The 17396-nt window shown below is 41.3% G+C and overlaps 1 protein-coding gene across 6 annotated transcripts in view; it reads right to left on the bottom strand.

Moving 5' to 3' along the window:
- The window catches only part of MYO1B (myosin IB), a 338630-nt gene that overhangs the window by 76802 nt on the left and 244432 nt on the right, over positions 1–17396 (bottom strand). For 5 of the 6 annotated variants that reach the window (XM_066346373.1, XM_066346374.1, XM_066346372.1 and 2 more), the window contains exons 5-6: positions 9886–9990; positions 5222–5268 (exon numbers count right to left, since the gene is read on the bottom strand). In XM_066346373.1, coding sequence (XP_066202470.1) covers positions 5222–5268; positions 9886–9990 — 152 coding nt within the window. The remainder of the gene's footprint in view (positions 1–5221; positions 5269–9885; positions 9991–17396) is intronic. The other variant, XM_066346377.1, reaches the window with a different exon arrangement.

Raw genomic sequence — 17396 nt, 5'->3', positions numbered from 1 at the left:
CATAACTGTAAGCCATTTATACATTTGTTTAAGTGTAATTATGAGAGACACCATTTACATAATCATGATGCAAAATAATATTCCTCCATGAATAATTCATATTAAATACCCCATTAGCTCAAAACTAACATATGCCATTGCTAATTCAAGAATAGATGTTAATAAAAATAAATCTTCTCAGCCATCATGTGAATTTTCCATTTCAGTTATGTTTCAAATTCTGAAGGGTGCATGTATTCAATTTAACAATAAAACTGAAGAAAGTAAGTATTCCTTGTATATGCATTAGTTGGAAAGACAAATTATTTTATTTTTATAGACAAAATACATTTAAGCCATGGCTAGAAACTCTAAATATACTAGACAGTGGAACACTAAAGTATTGTTTCTATATCTCCTCAAATCAAATACATGATTATGTGGTGTGACCAGCTCAGAATCAAAGACCGTTGTTCAGTATTACTCTCTAGGTATTTGATCTAGATTACACAGCAATATATAACCAGGCTCATATTACACTTTATAGATGGTATATTAAACACAGAGAAGTACACAGGGGAGTTTCATACTGTAATTTTTATAGAATGGGTCTATAATTGTCTGGTTAAAGACTAACAAATATAACAGAAGAGCCCTGACAGCTGTTTTTTGTTTGGAAAAGGGTGTGTTTGGTTTTGTTTCATATTCTACCTTACTAATAGTCAGAGGGATGGTTTATAAATAATTCTCCCAAAGTATTACTTAAACTCTTTTCTATTTTCAAAATAATGGTAAGGGAGAAGAAAGAGGATCGCATGGCACTCAGTCAGCAATGCAATTTGCAACATTTTATTAGCTCATGCATGCTCTCTTGCCTTCTCCTTCAACATCACGGGCCATCTGCCCTTTGACGGTCTTCACTAAGTATTCCTTAAGTAAAGGGAAACCACGGCACAGCTCCTTCCCTCACACACTTATAGTCGACAGGGGACTTGAGACAGATAAACAGAACATTACTGCATATGAGGATACAGGGTACGGCGGCTCATGATACTATGTACTAAGGGACAAAGAGACAGCAGGAAGTCATCCCTAAGGAACAGAGGTCAGGCAGGCAAGGAGGGGGCGGCATAGGAAGGAGCAGGTGTAGGACCTGGCACTGTGAGGATGATGAGGGAAGCTAAAGCTTATCATGACAACAAGATGCTATACTGACAGCCACGTCAAGCCAGTACAGGTCCCTAAACAAGGACCATGATCACACTTGCCTCTTTACAAGACCACGCGGCTAGTGTGGAATGAACTAGAAAGCAGCAAGACCAGATGTAGCTGATAGGAGGTAGCAGTAATCAGAGCAGAAATGCTGGTAGCAATGACAGAGCCTGGTTGAATGTCCAAGGTAAGAGAGGAGGAATGTGGACAGTGATGCTCTCTATGATGGTAGGGGACAATGCAAGCAAAGCAGCTACGAAGAAAGGGAGATAGGACAACTTCACGAGGGAGTGAGAGGTTGACCATATGAGAGGAGATGATTCTGATGGAAAGGGGTCCCTGGGCATAGGAGACAACAAGATCTAGAGCACAAGGGGAGGGCTTAGGGTCAGCGTGAGACAGAAACTGAAAATCTCCCAGTGTCATAAGAGAGTGTGTCTATAGAGATATGGGGACAGGTAAGGCACTAAGGCTGAGGGTTTCAATGATGACGAGGAAGAGGTGGTGGTGATGATCATTTCCATGAGGTGAGCATAATATCCTTAGCAGAGAGTAAGGATAGGTGGTTTGAAGAGAGTAGAACACACTATAAAATTTTTTTAAGACTTGAGAGAGAAAAGGCGAGGAGAAGCAGGGCATAGGAGACAATCAAGTCCCACATTGCCTTGACCAGGCAAGCCCAGGTTTTCGAACCAGTTCCCTCAACATTACAGGTCAACACTCTATCCACTGCGCCACTACAGGTCAGGCAACACCACAGAAAATGAAAAAGGCAGCCAACCGTGGATCAAGCCCTGGGCAGCACTGAGAATTCCATTGACACTAGTATGGCGATCATCCCATCCAGCCACATCCCAATTACGGCCAAAAGCTTGGTTCTGACCATGTCACTAGTCTACTCAGAAATAACACGTGCCTCCCCACTCCCTGCGAATCTAAGTCCCAGACCCTGAGCCTGACACCCCAGCCCTCCAGTTGAGGTGTAATCCATCTTGCCAGCCCTTTGGTCCACAGCTCCGTACAGACCCTCTGGTCCAGCCACTACCTCTGACGAGGGCAGGTCCCCGCTGACTCTCTCCTGGGCTCCCTCCCGCTGTGCTGCCAGCTCTGCCTGCCCCCCACTCTCTGTGCTCCCAAAGGACTGCGACAGACTCCTCGATGCTGAACTTTATAAATCTCAGCCTACATCTCTCCTGGGGAACTTACTATTTTATGTGTCTTATAATTACTTTTAGACATGTCCATTTTCTCTGACTAGTCTAGAAGCTTCTGAAAAATAGCTATTCATTAACAAATGTTTGAGCGTTTCCTATGGTGCCAGGCACTGTTCTAGGGACAGAGGCCACCGCAGTGAGTAAGACTAAGGTGTTTGTTCCCACGGCTGCTACTCTTGAAGATCAATGATCATCACATACACAGGGGAAGCGACTAAATAATTCCAGAAACTAATCAATGCCTGGATAAAAAAAAAAAAGGATGAAGTTAGAGTCTAGAAAAGGCATCATGAAAGTGACATCTGAGGTGAATAATACAAGATGCTGGCCATGCAAAGATCTGAGGACAGAGCATGGGAAACTGTAAAAGCCTAAGGCTGAAACTGCCAAGTGCCGGGTGTGCCTGACAGTCACAAAGGCCTGTCTGGCTGGGGCAGAGGAGGAACAGGCAAGACCCCACCCAGCTCATGGAGGGCTGCCCATGGAAGCCTGTACTGCCTTCCAGCAGCAAGAGGGCGCCACTGAGCACTTTCAGCAGGGCAGTGATGGGACTTCAATTTGCAAAGAGCACTCCAGCTACTGATTTAGAAAGGACAGTTGTAGCAAGAAGAGATGCAGGGAGATCAAGGTTTAACTACGCGGACAAAAAAATAAAAAGAAATAAAGAAGAATTTTTGAACAAATGAACAACTGGGGGCTTTTCATTCCTACTAAATGATAAATTTGGTAATAAATTCTTTCTAACCCTACAGGTTCTCTCCTCCCTTCTTCAGGGCCTACGCTGGCTCTTTGCACATAAAAGATGTTCAACAAATTACTCCTCTCCCCTCCCCTAAACTCCTTGGTTGAGAACAATGATTTTCAAAGCCTTAAATTTTTTTTTCAACAACAGTGGGTCTCTTTCTTAATAGAAGCTCCAAGGAGAGGTGGAGGACACTAAGGCTCCTCCATGGGAACACTGGCCTAAAAAGTCATCTACAATGAGCATCCCTAACTAGACCATCACAGGGTCTACCAGATGTCTCAGGGAAGAGAGATCAAGAAGTGCATTCTGGGTTAACCCGTCGAACGCTGTCCAAGGAAACACCATTTCCTTGGAGTCATAAACCACTGTTATATATAGTAGTTACTGTAAACACAGTAAAGTCCTACTACAAAATCATAACATGGGTTTGAGTATATTAGTGGTCAAGTCACAGACCACAAAGCAGAGAAATTACTAAAAACGGGGCATGAAATGATCTAGCCTAAATCCAGTATTAATCTCATATCCTAATAGCTCTGTTATAATAGGATTTCTCTGAAGTTACTTAATAAGCCAAGTCACCTGCCAAGCTTTCAATAGACTTCAAATGTCACAAAGTAGTAATGACTCTAAGCAATATGGTTTTCTCAATTTTTAGGGTCTACACACTAGATATACACGCAAATTTTTGGTAAACTGTGTGTATGATTTGCAAACAGCAAAAATAAAATCTCCATAAAGACGTTTGATCTATTGGGATTACTTTTCTATCTGCCCACACTTTGCTTCTAATTCTATTTATGTAATAAGATTAGCCATGTTACCACAACAGGAAAAGGCACGGCTCAAATCAGTTAGAACAACTGAAGGAGCTAATCCAATGGAAAGAAATCACAGCCTTGGAATTTCCAAACTCTCTTAATTAAGGGCAATTCTCTTGCCTTAAGCACTGATGTCTCCAGTGAGCAAAAAACAAAAGGAGCTGAGAAAAGAAGGGAAGAGAAAGGGCAGTTAAGGGGTCTGTGGCAGGGAGGCATTCAAGTTCATCAAAAACAGTCCCAATGAATGTATGAGGAGACAGTGTATGCAGTAAATGATCTTTTATTATAAAAATATATAAAATTGGTTACACTGTAGCCCTGGTTGGCAAACTGCGGCTCTTTAGCCCCTTGAGTGTGGCTCTTCCACAAAATACCACGTGAAGGCGCTAACTCGATAAGGAATGTACTTACCTATATAGTTTAAGTTTAACAAATTTGGCTCTCAAAAGAAATTTCAATCGTTGCACTGTGGATATTTGGCTCTGCTGACTAATGAGTTTGCCAACCACTGCACTACAGAAAAAAAGAATCAATTTCAAAATGCGATCATCACACTCAATCTATTATGCCCTGCTGCCCCCAGGCAGGGTCTGTGCCTCTGTAAAGACCAGCCAGGCGGGTGTGGCACAGCTGGAGAGACTCCTGCAGGCAGACGTACAGCGTGCTGGAGAGGGAGGGGGGGCAAGATGGAAAGGTTTCTCTGAGAGGAATTAGCATTTTCCAACGCAAGCAAACAGCGAACAACAATGAGCTTTAGTTTTGACTATTCACTGCTCTCTCCCTGCCCCCATTAGCCGCCAATCCTAATGATCTTATCTCTCTAAAGTTTTGGAATTCACCTCCATCGGTTCTGGTACCACTGACTAAAAGGCAAAACCTTGGGAGTATATTTGACACCCAAGCTTCTCTTTCTTTCTATTTAATTTCTGATTCTTAATCATGATTTCTAAATAACAAAACTCAGATAAGTAAAGAGTTGTTCTAAATAGCCTCATTCAAATTGCTCATGGAATTTTATGACAGATGATGAGAAAACATAGGGGGGAAAAAAGCTGTGACTCCAAGAAGAATTAAAAAAGGAAAATTCCAGAAAGCAAAAACTAGTTCGTATAAAACTCTCAGTCTCAATAGGAATGGTGATCTTATTTTTAAAAATGTGTGTATTAAGAAATATTAAACATCTACTGGTAGTTTAAACATACATGAGCTAAATATTAGTGTTAACACTTATGCTTTATACAAATACTTACAAATCTAGAGGAGTTGTCATTCCTTACAGTCTTGGCATTTCCAAAAGCTAGTAAGAAAGAAATTGATGCATGGTTAAAACTGACAGAAAGTAATTTCAAGCAGAAAGATAAAGCAAATATACTTTTGAAATGTAAAAATCCTAGAAGATACAATTTTTGCAGCACTGACATTTCTGTTTAAAATTTCCACAGGAACATACTTAACAGAAGTATACTAAAACTTCTATGTCTTATTTATAACTTCACAGAAAAAGAGAGTCATTCCTATGATTCATGGAATATTTTCCAAGTATTACTGTAAACTTAATCTTGTTTAATTCAAGATCTTTTAACTGTGTTGACAGTCAATTGAGGGGCTAGCATGCAAGGCTCCTGTGTTCTTTCTTCCACCATTAATATCAGTGAAGAAGGTTATTTGAGAGAGAACTACTACTTAATATTACCAAAGGTTTTGTGGAACTTGATGAGGTTTCCAGATGAAATAAGGTCCAAGAATCTTTAAATTTTTAATTAATTTTAAGTAAAGCTACATAAATGTCATTATATATCTAGTAGAAAGAGTAACAGATTTAAAAGCTAACATCATTTCCAATAAACTAAACAGGCTACACAGTTTCATTAAGTTTATGTCCATCAGGCCTAAGTGAAACCTTCTAGAATATAGAGAAAACCAAATCGGCCCATGATTCAAAATCCAAATGCATTCCCATCTCTACTGCTTCAGAGCCAGGACTATCCTACCCACAGGACGTCCTTTTAAATGAGGGCATAAGAAGATCAACTGATGCCAGCCAGGCACAGAGTGAAGCTGTTGAACACAGGTAGTTCAAGGTGTCATAAGGTAAAAGGATTGTTTCACCCAGCTTGTGCACAAGGCAGGGGCAAATTAATCTGGGCCATGGTAGCAAAGGATGAAGTCGAATAAATGTAAGTTGTATGAGCAGAGGGGACCCTTGTTTGGTGCCTTGGAAGCCCAGCAGTGCACCTCAAACTCTCAGGTACAAACAACCGCCTAGGGAGCTCACTAAGGCGCAGACTTTGGGTCAGTGGGTCCCGAGATAGGCATGACATTCTGCATTTCCGCCCGGCCCCAAGGCTGTTTCCTGGGACTCCCGGGCCACACACTGCAGCCTAGAAAGGACTGAAGAGACACAATGATACAGTGGAGATAAATGAATCTTTAGATTTAAGAGGCCGGTCATCAAACCACTGGAAGCCTCCATAATCACACTAAATTAAAAGGAGAAAAGATGATTAGAGTAGCCAGAGTTCAAATGATAACTAAGGGCTAAAAGCGGGTCCAAGTTCTGGAAGCAATCACTAGATCGGGCGCAGAAATGTGTAAGCGGAAGTACATGCACCTGGGGTACCATATTCGGTAGCCAAACCTGATGTGTTATATTTCACATTAGCTGACTTTGTAAATGTTTTGTATTAAAAAAAGAAAAAAAGTAGTTGGCTCCACCTCAGTTAGGACAAATTTACAGTCGACACAGGGTAAACTCTAGTGTCAGAGATCTTGCTTGGAATGGGTGTGGTTTGGTAGATTTCCGACACCAAATTCTCTCTAATACAAAATAAATTAAAATGCTATATTGAGGAAACCTTCACGGAAAACACTCAAAAAAGAATGCTTGCTGAAAAAGGTCATATTTTTAACCCAGGTCCACGACCAGCTAAAAGGCTTTAGTAAACGCAATCTTGAGAACGGTGAGTGTTGACCTCGTTAACATGAAGATCAGGACATTTTTTCGTGTTTTCACAGGCTATTCCTTCCTGGTGGGTGTGGACGTGCAGGGGTGCCCAGTTAACCACCTTGCACAGCCCCAAAGTCCAGCTTGAGATGCCGATACATAAAAGATAGTTTGTTGTGGTTTGAAGGTCAAGGGCAAGTGAAGGAATTGCTTCAGAAAAACTTTATTCAGGGTGCCATTTGCAAGCCATAAACCATCTTTTCATCACACAAATCCGAGTTGCACATTGCGAACCACCACTCTAAACACTAAAGTCTTTTATTGTGAGCCACAGAATCAAAAACAAGTGTTCCATTATAGAACGCCTGAGACACATTCCTCAATTGTTTTTTTAAGTGCATTGTTCTAAATGTTCATTTACAGTAGCAGCTCTAGTGAAAAAGTAAAGCATTCCCATAAAAGATAATGCATGCCCACAGTAGACATTTCTTCCATTTCCTGCACTGGGGCCTCGCTTCAAATACCATCAAATAAAGGGTGGGATTCTAATCACAGATGCAAACTGCAGCATTCTACAGTGCCTCTCCCTCCTTTAGATCATGGCATTCTCAAAATAAACACATGCAGAAATACAACACATAAATAGTACCCTGACTTAGAAGCAAAAGACAGAAAACAAGAAGTCAAATACTGGAATAAAATGAAGATATAGCACTTTCTATAATAGCTTTAGCTTCTTTATTAGTTACAGTACCAAGGGAAAGAAAAATCGATAACAACAGATGTTTCAATCTCTGCTTTTCACAATTAAAGTACTTTTCAATGCAATATACAGCTGATGTATTATATAATCCTGCACCTTAAACTTATATAATTTTATTAACCAATGTCACCCCACTAAATTCAATAAATTTTTTTTTAATTTAATAATAAAGCATTTTTGTGACTCTTATTCTGCTACCTGGGGGATGAAGATGCATGGTATCTCCCTGTAATACAGTGGAAGGAGACAGCTAGGCCTCACAAGGGGCAAGATTCTGTCCCTCCACACTGGGAGTGTCCTCCCAATCCCAAAGCAGCTCCACATTAATCCACGTTAAATCTTGACCTTCCATGGCTTTGAACAAAGTGTTGAACCAAACTCCTCTTCCCCAGACCAGGCATTCTAAAATCAAAAGTGGTTTTATCCCCACAGGGGACATTTGGCAATGCCTGAAACCATTTTTTTTATTTCTTTTCTTATTTTTTTAGTGAGAGGAAGGGAGGCAGGGAGGCAGACTCCCACATGCACCCCCACTGGGATCCACCAAGCAAGCTCACTAAGGAGCTGCCCATCTGGGGCTGTGGCTTCATGCTCAGGAAGAGAGTCATATTTTTAGGGCCTGAGGCAGAGGCCACAGAGCCATCCTCAGTGCCCAAAGCCAACTTTGCTTGAACCAACTCCAAGAGGGGAAGAGAGGGAGAAAGGGGAGGGGTGGAGAAGCAGGTGGTCACTTCTCCTGTGTGGCCTGACCTTGAATAGAACCCCAACTTCCACACACCAGCTAGTGGTGCAACCACTTCCAATGGTAACAACTAGGGACCCTGGAGGGTACTGGATGGAGGTAGAGGCCTGGGAGGCTGCCAAACCTCCCAGACTAGTCCCCACAGCAAAGGCTTCATCAGTCCAAACCATCAACAGTGCCAACGTTGAGAAACCCTCCTCTACCTCATAAGACAGTAAAGACATGCTTACAATATAAAGCAACATTAAGGGCTTGCCATTAGTTAATAGGGAAAGAGTTTGATCAGCTGTTTCCAAAGTAAACGATGGTTATCCCTGGTCAGCAAACTGCGGCTCGCGAGCCACATGCGGCTCTTCGGCCCCTTGAGTGTGGCTCTTCCACAAAATACCACATGCGGGCACTACCTCAGTAAGGAATGTACCTACCTATATAGTTTAAGTTTAAAAATTTTGGCTCTCAAAACAAATTTCAATCGTTGTACTGTTGATACTTGGCTCTGTTGACTAAGGAGTTTGTCGACCACTGGTTTACCCCAATGGTTTCTGCTAACCTCTACTGCATTAAGAGGACTCACTCCAGGCTTTTTTCCCTGATATTATAGCTGAATGTTTGCATATCCTCCCCCCCTCACCAAAAAATACATATGCTGAAACTATAACTCCAATGTATAATGTATGAAGACGGGGCCACTGGGAGGTAATTAGAGTTGATGAGGTCATGAGCCATCCAGCCTCCCACCATCACCACCACCACCACCGCGTACAAAGAAGAGGTCGTGTGAACCCAGAACAGCAAGATGGTGGCTGCTTACAAACTAAGAGTCCTCAGAAGGAAACCCACCTTGCCAGCACCTAGGTCTTGGACTTTGGAGCTTCTCTAAGTATGAGAAAACACATTTCTGTTTAAGCCACCTGGTCTATGGTAGTTTGTTACGCCAGCCAGGGCCGACTGACAGAGACGTCCAGCCATAGAATTCTGAGCCCTGCAGTCAGGTTTAGGCTTTCTGTGGCTCTGAAATCACTGGCGCTTAATGCTTCTCTAGTACAGCGTTGGTCTGTTCTTGACAACAGAATAAGCAGCCGCATGTGCTACCCTGAGTAATAAAACAGCACTTAGCTCGCACTGCTCTTTTCCATCCAGGTTTTCCTCGACTTCAAGTCAAACGCAAGTATCAGTCAATTATTTTTTAAGCAAAACTGAAGAGGTTCAAATTATAACTGAAAGGGGAAAATATAATTTAAGTGGGAAAGCTCCTTTTATGTGAGTAAACTGTTCCCTCTGAATACTAAAGCCAAAAGTTCTTAGGATGCAGCTCACTGCTCGGCGTGTCTGGGCCTGTGCGGCTCTCCCCTCTGCGCTCCCGGCCCCGGCCCGTCCCGTCCCGGCACACCAGGTAGGGGAAGTGCCCCGACAGCTGGATCTACTGTGCGAGCCCCCCGGTCCCCACACACCCAGGACAGCCTACCTTCCAGGACTGGGTTGGACTGTAAAAGCTGTTCTTTGACTTGATTAACTTCTGCTCCTTTTCCACAAACAGCTGCGACGTAGGACATGACAAGCTTGCTGGCTTCTGTGGATGAAAATAAGGCACATTAATAAATTAAGCAAAAAAATTTTTAAATGGTTTTAGAGGAAGGGAATTGGGGGGGATAAGGCCCACAGACGGTGTTTTTCAAATGCCTTCATACCTGTGAGTAAATCATGTTTTGGAAATATTTTTAAAATATTTGCCCTTTCTAGTCAATGACATGTCATTAATTCAGATATAATAGAAATTGTGCTTAAAGGTTATCACTGGGCTGCTAAAAAAAACTTGCTGAGTAACTCTGCCAACAAAAATCTCAGGAGAACTAGTGATATCTTCCTGAATCAATCATTTCCATACAATCACTATACTATACAAGATGATTAAGCCAAAACTAACTTGATAACCTAGTTATCTTTACCAGATATCTTTAAATTTTAAAAGAACTGTTCTGCTCAAAAATATTTTCTAAGTCAGACTGGTTGGGCCCACAATTAGACTAAACTAATTACTCTTCAACTCAATTAAAGAAACTAAGCAGCTTACCCAAGGACTTGGTAACGAGAGGCAGAGCCCCGCTGCTGTTTCTAGAGGCCTCACCTGGGACTCTGACAGGGAGGCTGTCAGAGACACGCGGGCCTCCTGAGGCATACCAAGAATTCTGGGCTCAAAGGTGGACAGAATCTGTTCTTGGTGGTTTCATCCTTTCACGTCTATCAGCCCGTGTTCCCTCTCAGCACCTGCCTCCTAGAACCTGACCTTTTTAATGCTGAGTTCCAAGGAACGTTAATAGGTATTCAGGGAAAATGAGGTCTAAAATCAAATGCATTGGGGGCCACTGTGAGTTAGATAAAGTGAAACAGGTTTCCTTGTTAAAGGGTTTTTTTTTGAAGAATCATGTACATCGTGGAACTCTGGAAAAGGATCTAGAATGGTGCATTTCCCAAACTTATTTGCTATGGAATGTGTTTGGCGTTGAGCTGCCAGAATCAGGATCTAGGAAAGGCTCCATTATTAAATGTCAGCTGAATAAAACATCTGCCCTCAGGCGAGCGGTCAAGGTAAGGAAGCTCACAGTCCCCACATCGTGCCTTCTCGTGTCTTTGCTCTGGTGACACTGTCCGAGAGCAGGAGAGCCTCACCAGGAGTGAGAGATGGAACCTCTACCTCAGAGTACCAGGGACAAATCTCAACACTGCCGTTTCTCTTGCAGAGACCTGCAGATGGCTTCCAGCCCATTTCCCATTGTTGAAGAAATAATAAACGAACAACTGAAACGCCCCCTTGGGCACACTGTCAAACACTTACTTCAGGGCAGCAATTTTTAACCTTTTTCATCACGTGGCGCGCATAAAACTAATTACTACTAAAATTCCACGGCACAATAAAAATATATTTTCTGTCAATCTGACAAAAAAGGTATGATTTTGATTGATTTATAAAAAAATAATAAATAATAATAATAATAATAATAGTAGTAATTACCTACCCTTTTTGCTCCAAAGTGACTTTTTTCAAAATCAGGAGCCTATATTTTATATAGGATTTCTGGTACCAAAAGTTAACCAATCAGATACAATCTCATTATGCAACATGACCAGTAAGATGCAACTCTATTATATGACCTATATATTCATGGTTCAAGACAGGGCATTCTCACTGATGGCTATTGTTGTCATTTTTTTTATTTGACAATCTAAGGGAAAAAAGATCACTGCATGTTGGGCAGATAAAATATATTATGCTCACTTTGTTAAAGATGGTGCTGCCCACATGGAAGCCCATCGCCCAGGTGATATTAATGTGTATTGGGGGCGGGCTGTGGGCAGGCAGGATCCTTGTAGCTTGGGGCTTGATTTTGGGACTAAGCCTTTCCCACCCTTTTTGATGTGGGGCAGTGCACTCTCATAAGGAATCCCATTATGCCTCAGATAAGTGATTTTGTATCAGCGACTTCCTTATTTGTATATATAAGGTCTACCGGAAAGTTCTGTCCGTTTTTGGAATAAAACAAAATACAAATTTTTCTTACCGTCAATAAACTTTATTAAATAATATAATTGCCATTATTATTAATGATTTCCTGCCAGCGTATATCCCATTTTTGAAAAATGTTTTATCTTTTGATGCAAAAAATTGAACCAGTGCTTGTTTGATATCTTCTTCATTTTTGAATTTTTTGCCCTTCAAAAAATTTTGTAAGGACAAAAACAAGTGATAGTCGGTATTATTCCTTCACCAAACACTTTCAATAAATTTCTACATGCTTCTGTAGCATTTCTTCCTTGTTGAAATTCGTAAAAATTACAGTGGTGTAAATGAACTTTATCAGTAGCCATGGGTACACTATCGCTTCACACATAAGACTAATGTGAATCAACTTTGTTTTAGTTAATTTGCTACGACAGTATGTATACATTAAGTGATAAAAATAGAGAGGCACACATGCGCCAAATAAACATGCTTACGTGTCGCAACTTGTGATAGAAATGGACAGAACTTTCCGGTAGACCTTATATATTGGATTAAAGGTTTTGATTTCTACACTATAAAATTGGGGCAGACAGGGAGCTTGCTCTCTCGGTTCCTGAGATTAGCATTAGAGCAGAGAGCAGGTTGGAGAGCAGAGTAAGGCCACGTGGAAGAGAAGAGAGGCAGCCAAGATGGTGGAGTGCTGAAAGAGAAGCCAGTTAGTGCAGAGTTTGTGTAGAGAGAAGGAGATGGGGAACAAAGGAGAATGAGGCTAATGAGCTAGAAACCTTTGATTCTAGGAAGCTCGGATAAGTCAGTAGCTTTGTGAGCGCTGAATGAGTAGGTTTTGGAGCCCAGTGTGTGTTTTCACTTGCCTGCCGGGTGCAAGTTAGGATTAAAGCTGATGGTTCACCAGTTCTTGGCTCCATTGTTTCATTACCCTCTGTCCGAATCCAATGGGAACCTGCATGGGCCAGGCGGCTGTGATGGTGGCCCTGGCTACTGGCTTTACAGTGCCCCTTACTAAACAGTCAGGTATTACATGCTGTAAATATCCCTGCAGCACACCAGGTGAAAATCACTGCCTCAGGGCCTTTGAGCAAACCCAAAGCAACAGGAGCCAATGAGCACCAAGAATCCATGCAGGTCACATGAAGTTCTCAGGGTCTAAGGTGACCACTTCTGGAGTGCTAGCAAATGCGGTATAAGGGAAGTGAACAGTCTCATGGAATCCTGAGAACTGTGGTGAGAGAGTGGGTACTTCCGTCAATGGTTGTAGTTAGGCCTTCCTCCAATTTGCTTTCTGGGTAATGCAATGGGTCCAGATAGATTCTCTGGTGGTCTGTGATAGCTGATTTCTGCAGTTTCTGTTTAAAGACTGTAACTGTGAAACGCCAGTCTGGTCATCTTTGCAATACCCTTCCTCAGAAGGGCCACTGACCTTTAACACCTCCGCTGTGTACAGGTCCTGACCTACATTTTCTTTTTCTTTTTCTTTTTTAATTTTATTTATTCATTTTTAGAGAGGAGAGAGAGAGGGAGAGAGAGAGACAGACAGGGGGGAGGAGCTGGAACCATCAACTCCCATATGGGCCTTGACCAGGCAAGCCCAGGGTTTCGAACTGGCGACCTCAGCATTTCCAGGTTGACAATTTATCCACTGTGCCACCACAGGTCAGGCCCTGACCTACACTTTCCATCGTTCTCGGGGGTCTCTCTAAAAGCTGGTAAATTACATGTGCATATTCTTATTGCTCATTTCGGGCTGACTCGGCCTCAGTTACAGACAAATAGTTTATCATCTATCACAGTTCCTTCAACGTCTTGCTGCCACACTTTGTTCTATCCACAAGTCCAAAGTTGAACTCTTCTGATTACTTCAAAAATTCCTTTTCTAGGCTTTCTGGCTTTAAAAGTCAGGTGAGGCTGCCCTCCCAAACCAATTCCTAACATCCTGTGATACCTGGCCTCCAATAACCCTTACCTCCAGCTCTGCAGTCTGGCCTCTGCAGCAACCTCCAGGCTTTTTCTCTTTGTCCGGCTTTCTCAGCGGCATTCTCTCCTCCCCACCCCGTCCTGTCCTAGACTTTGCATAGATGACGCATACTCTTCTCTCTGGACAGGAGGTTTGGCCTATCTTTCTACCCATTATCTATCAGAAGACTGAAAGCAATTATCGGCAAAATAACTGTTTCAGATAGTAGTAAATACACACACATTTTAAATGAAAAGGTACGTTTTCTTTTAGGTAAATTGAGAAAAAGTATTAGAAGTTTAAAAGTCCAGACCAGGCTGTTCATTTATTTCAGTCATTATAAAACTCACCATAACCTCATGTCTCAAATTCAAATACATGACCGTACTGAGTTCTCTGGAAATCCTTTTCTGGTCCAAAATGGACTTCAGGAACAAAATACATAGACAGGGTGAAAAAAGAAATCAACCAAGAATCAGGCCTCTAGTGGCTGCTAGAATTAGTTTGGCCTCTCAGAGACTGTTTTAATAGCTAGTATAAAATAGAAACAGTTCTGTCAGAGTTTATTCTGGTTTTTTGTTTCTTGGTTTAATTTTAATTGTTTTTTAAATGGCACCAGGAACAGATCTTTTGGAATTTGAATTTGACTTATATCATCTGGCTGTTAAATTGTACGTAAATATAAATATAAACCCACAATATCTACTGAGATATAAAGATGGGTTAACTTAAATTGAAATTGGGAATCATTTCTATCAACTTTAAAATCATTTAAGTAACTCAGATATGATTTTTAAATATAGCTCAAGGATAATTATTTCTGAGTTGTTAAAAAGTTTCTGTGTTCAGATTCTTAACTATCTTCAGGAATTCTAATACTTGGCCTATTTTAATAATTTATTTTTGGAAGCCGGGATTAAGAGTAATTTTCTCCAAACAAAGTCTCACTGTCTAAGACAGACAACTCATAATTTTTTTCCTGACATCATATTTTATCTTTACCTTAAGTAGTTCATGAGATAGTCATTTCTTTAGAGAAATTAGTAAACCAGTAAGGATAAGTTGTGAGACCCAACAGAGCTGGCTGTTTTCATTATATTTCACCATGCTGAAAACAGGACTAACAGTTAGCTTATAAAGCTCTCTACTTTATTTCCTTTTGGTTCTTCTGTACTAAAGTTCAAATAAATTTAAAACTTTATTTAAAAGTTTAGATATTTATCCAAATCAAAACTTTATGTAATACTATCTGTCAATAAAAAATATTATGTTTCTGAAGTGAATCAGTAATTATCACCCTCCATATTTCCAAATCTAGTTTTTTAATTATGTCAACTACTATAGGGGCCAACTAAACATGACCTTGGCAATCACAGTATACAACTGTAAGCATTTTCCAAAGCAATACTTTTGGGTAGGCTGTGAATACATTAATCCAGTAATCATATTCTCGATGACAATGGCTTTTACATACACGGTTGTAGGTGGAGCGCAGAGCGCATTCCTAGCAGCTGTGGCTGATGCAATGCTGTGAGAATACTCCAGCTCCCAGAACCCTCCTGGGCACACCCAGGAAGGGAGCTCGCCCGCTATAAGGAAGTGACTCAGCGCCAACCAGGCAGCTCCCTGACCTTTTCAGCCATTGGCTGTGAAAAACATGCTGTAACATCCTATTAGCTAAACCTGAGTTAATAAGCTAGTTTACTTCCTTACTAAAGTGGATCTGAGTCACTGAACCTGGTCTCCGGAGTCGGTCTCTGCGTCTCCATCGTCCTCACCCCCGATGGGCCTTGTCCACATACAGTAAAAATATAAAATGATTCTATCTGAGACAAAAAGGTATACTCTTCATGTATACTCAAAAATCTGAAAAACATTGCTATCTTAGACATAAAACCAATGATATTTAAAACTGGCAAAAGGGGAAGGTGATTAAGAAGTACAAACTTCCAGTTATAAAGAAATTCATGGGCATGTAATGTAAAAAACGGTGTGACTCATTCTGAGTTCTCTTCACAGAGCTGCTAATAAATTTATCCAGGACTTAACAGGTACTCATGTATGCATTCATAGATACATGTAAGACATGTCTCATGTATATGATTATATAAGACTTACATGATATAGGTCAGATAGCATATAGAGAGTACCACACATTTACACACATGCACATACTGATATAGTTATCTACTTCTACAACTCTTTATCTCCTTGGTTAAGATGCCCAAGTTTTCCTAGGGACTGAACTTACATAGGTCTAGTGGTCCATTGACTTAAATCAACATGGCCATGTTTGTGTACAAGGAAACCAGGACTCTGCAACATTGAAGAACGAACACCCTTTGTAGCAGTCCTGAGTCTGCAGTGTTGCAAAATAACCCAGATACAATACATCCGGACTGATCCAACAGGCAGCCGCAAGCTGTTCTATTCATGGTACAAAACGCATGAGTCTTGCAATGAGAAACGCAGCCTTACTCCAAGAGAAGTCATGACTGGCAATGTTTTTATTGAAATATAACTATATACCCTGACCAGGAGGTGGTGCAGTGGATAGAGCATCGGACTGGGATGCAGAGGACCTGGGTTCGAGACCCCGAGGTCGCCAGCTTGAGTGCGGGCTCATCTGGTTTGAGGAAAAGCCCACCAGCTTGAACCCAAGGTCGCTGGCTCCAGCAAGGGATTACTCGGTCTGCTGAAGGCCTGCAGTCAAGGCACATATGAGAAAGCAATCAATGAACAACTAAGGTGTTGCAACGCGCAATGAAAAACTAATGATTGATGCTTCTCATCTCTCTCCATTCCTGTCTGTCTGTCCCTGTCTATCCCTCTCTCTGACTCACTCTCTGTCTCTGTAATTAATAAATAAATACATACATACATACATAAATAGAGTATCAACATTTTAAACATTACCAAAAAAAAAAAAAAAAGAAAGAAATATAACTATATAGAAGTGGTTTTGTTTCTAAAGTTGGCCCAAAAATATCTCTATGTTTTAATAATTCATATAAAACATGTGGGTCAAAAGAAGCCTTTCTCACATGAGGAGGAAACAAAACACTTCTTGGCCTTAAGTTTTGCTTAGTTATTCTGCTTCAACGTGGATATATTCAGCATTCTGAAACCCTCGTAGATATTGAGGCTACAGTAAGTCTGGGACATCTCTGTCACTGACGGAGTCAGATAACCATCGCAGATGTAAAGTAGTGCAAGGTTATTTGGGGTTCAGAACTAAAGGTCTTAATGAGCAAGGCAGGCTTCGTGACTCTTGAAGCAGATGGCTGAAGATTTCCGAGAAACTGATGAAACGTGAAACCAAGTAATTTATAGTTTTCTTTTGTCGGGATCATCTCTGGCCCAAACCCTTATTCTGATGTCCTTGTGCTTGAATGGCTCTCTACAGACTATCTTTACCCCCAGCAGTGAATTGCAAATTCACTGCCTAGAACTACTTGGGCACTATTTTGAGGCATAATGGCTTTTTTTGGGGTGGGGATAGCAG

This window comes from Saccopteryx leptura, chromosome 7 (genome assembly GCF_036850995.1).
Source record: "Saccopteryx leptura isolate mSacLep1 chromosome 7, mSacLep1_pri_phased_curated, whole genome shotgun sequence".
Classification (NCBI taxonomy): Eukaryota; Metazoa; Chordata; class Mammalia; order Chiroptera; family Emballonuridae; genus Saccopteryx; species Saccopteryx leptura.
Note: the sequence above shows the minus strand (reverse complement) of the source record. Positions and strands in the feature narration are given on the sequence as shown.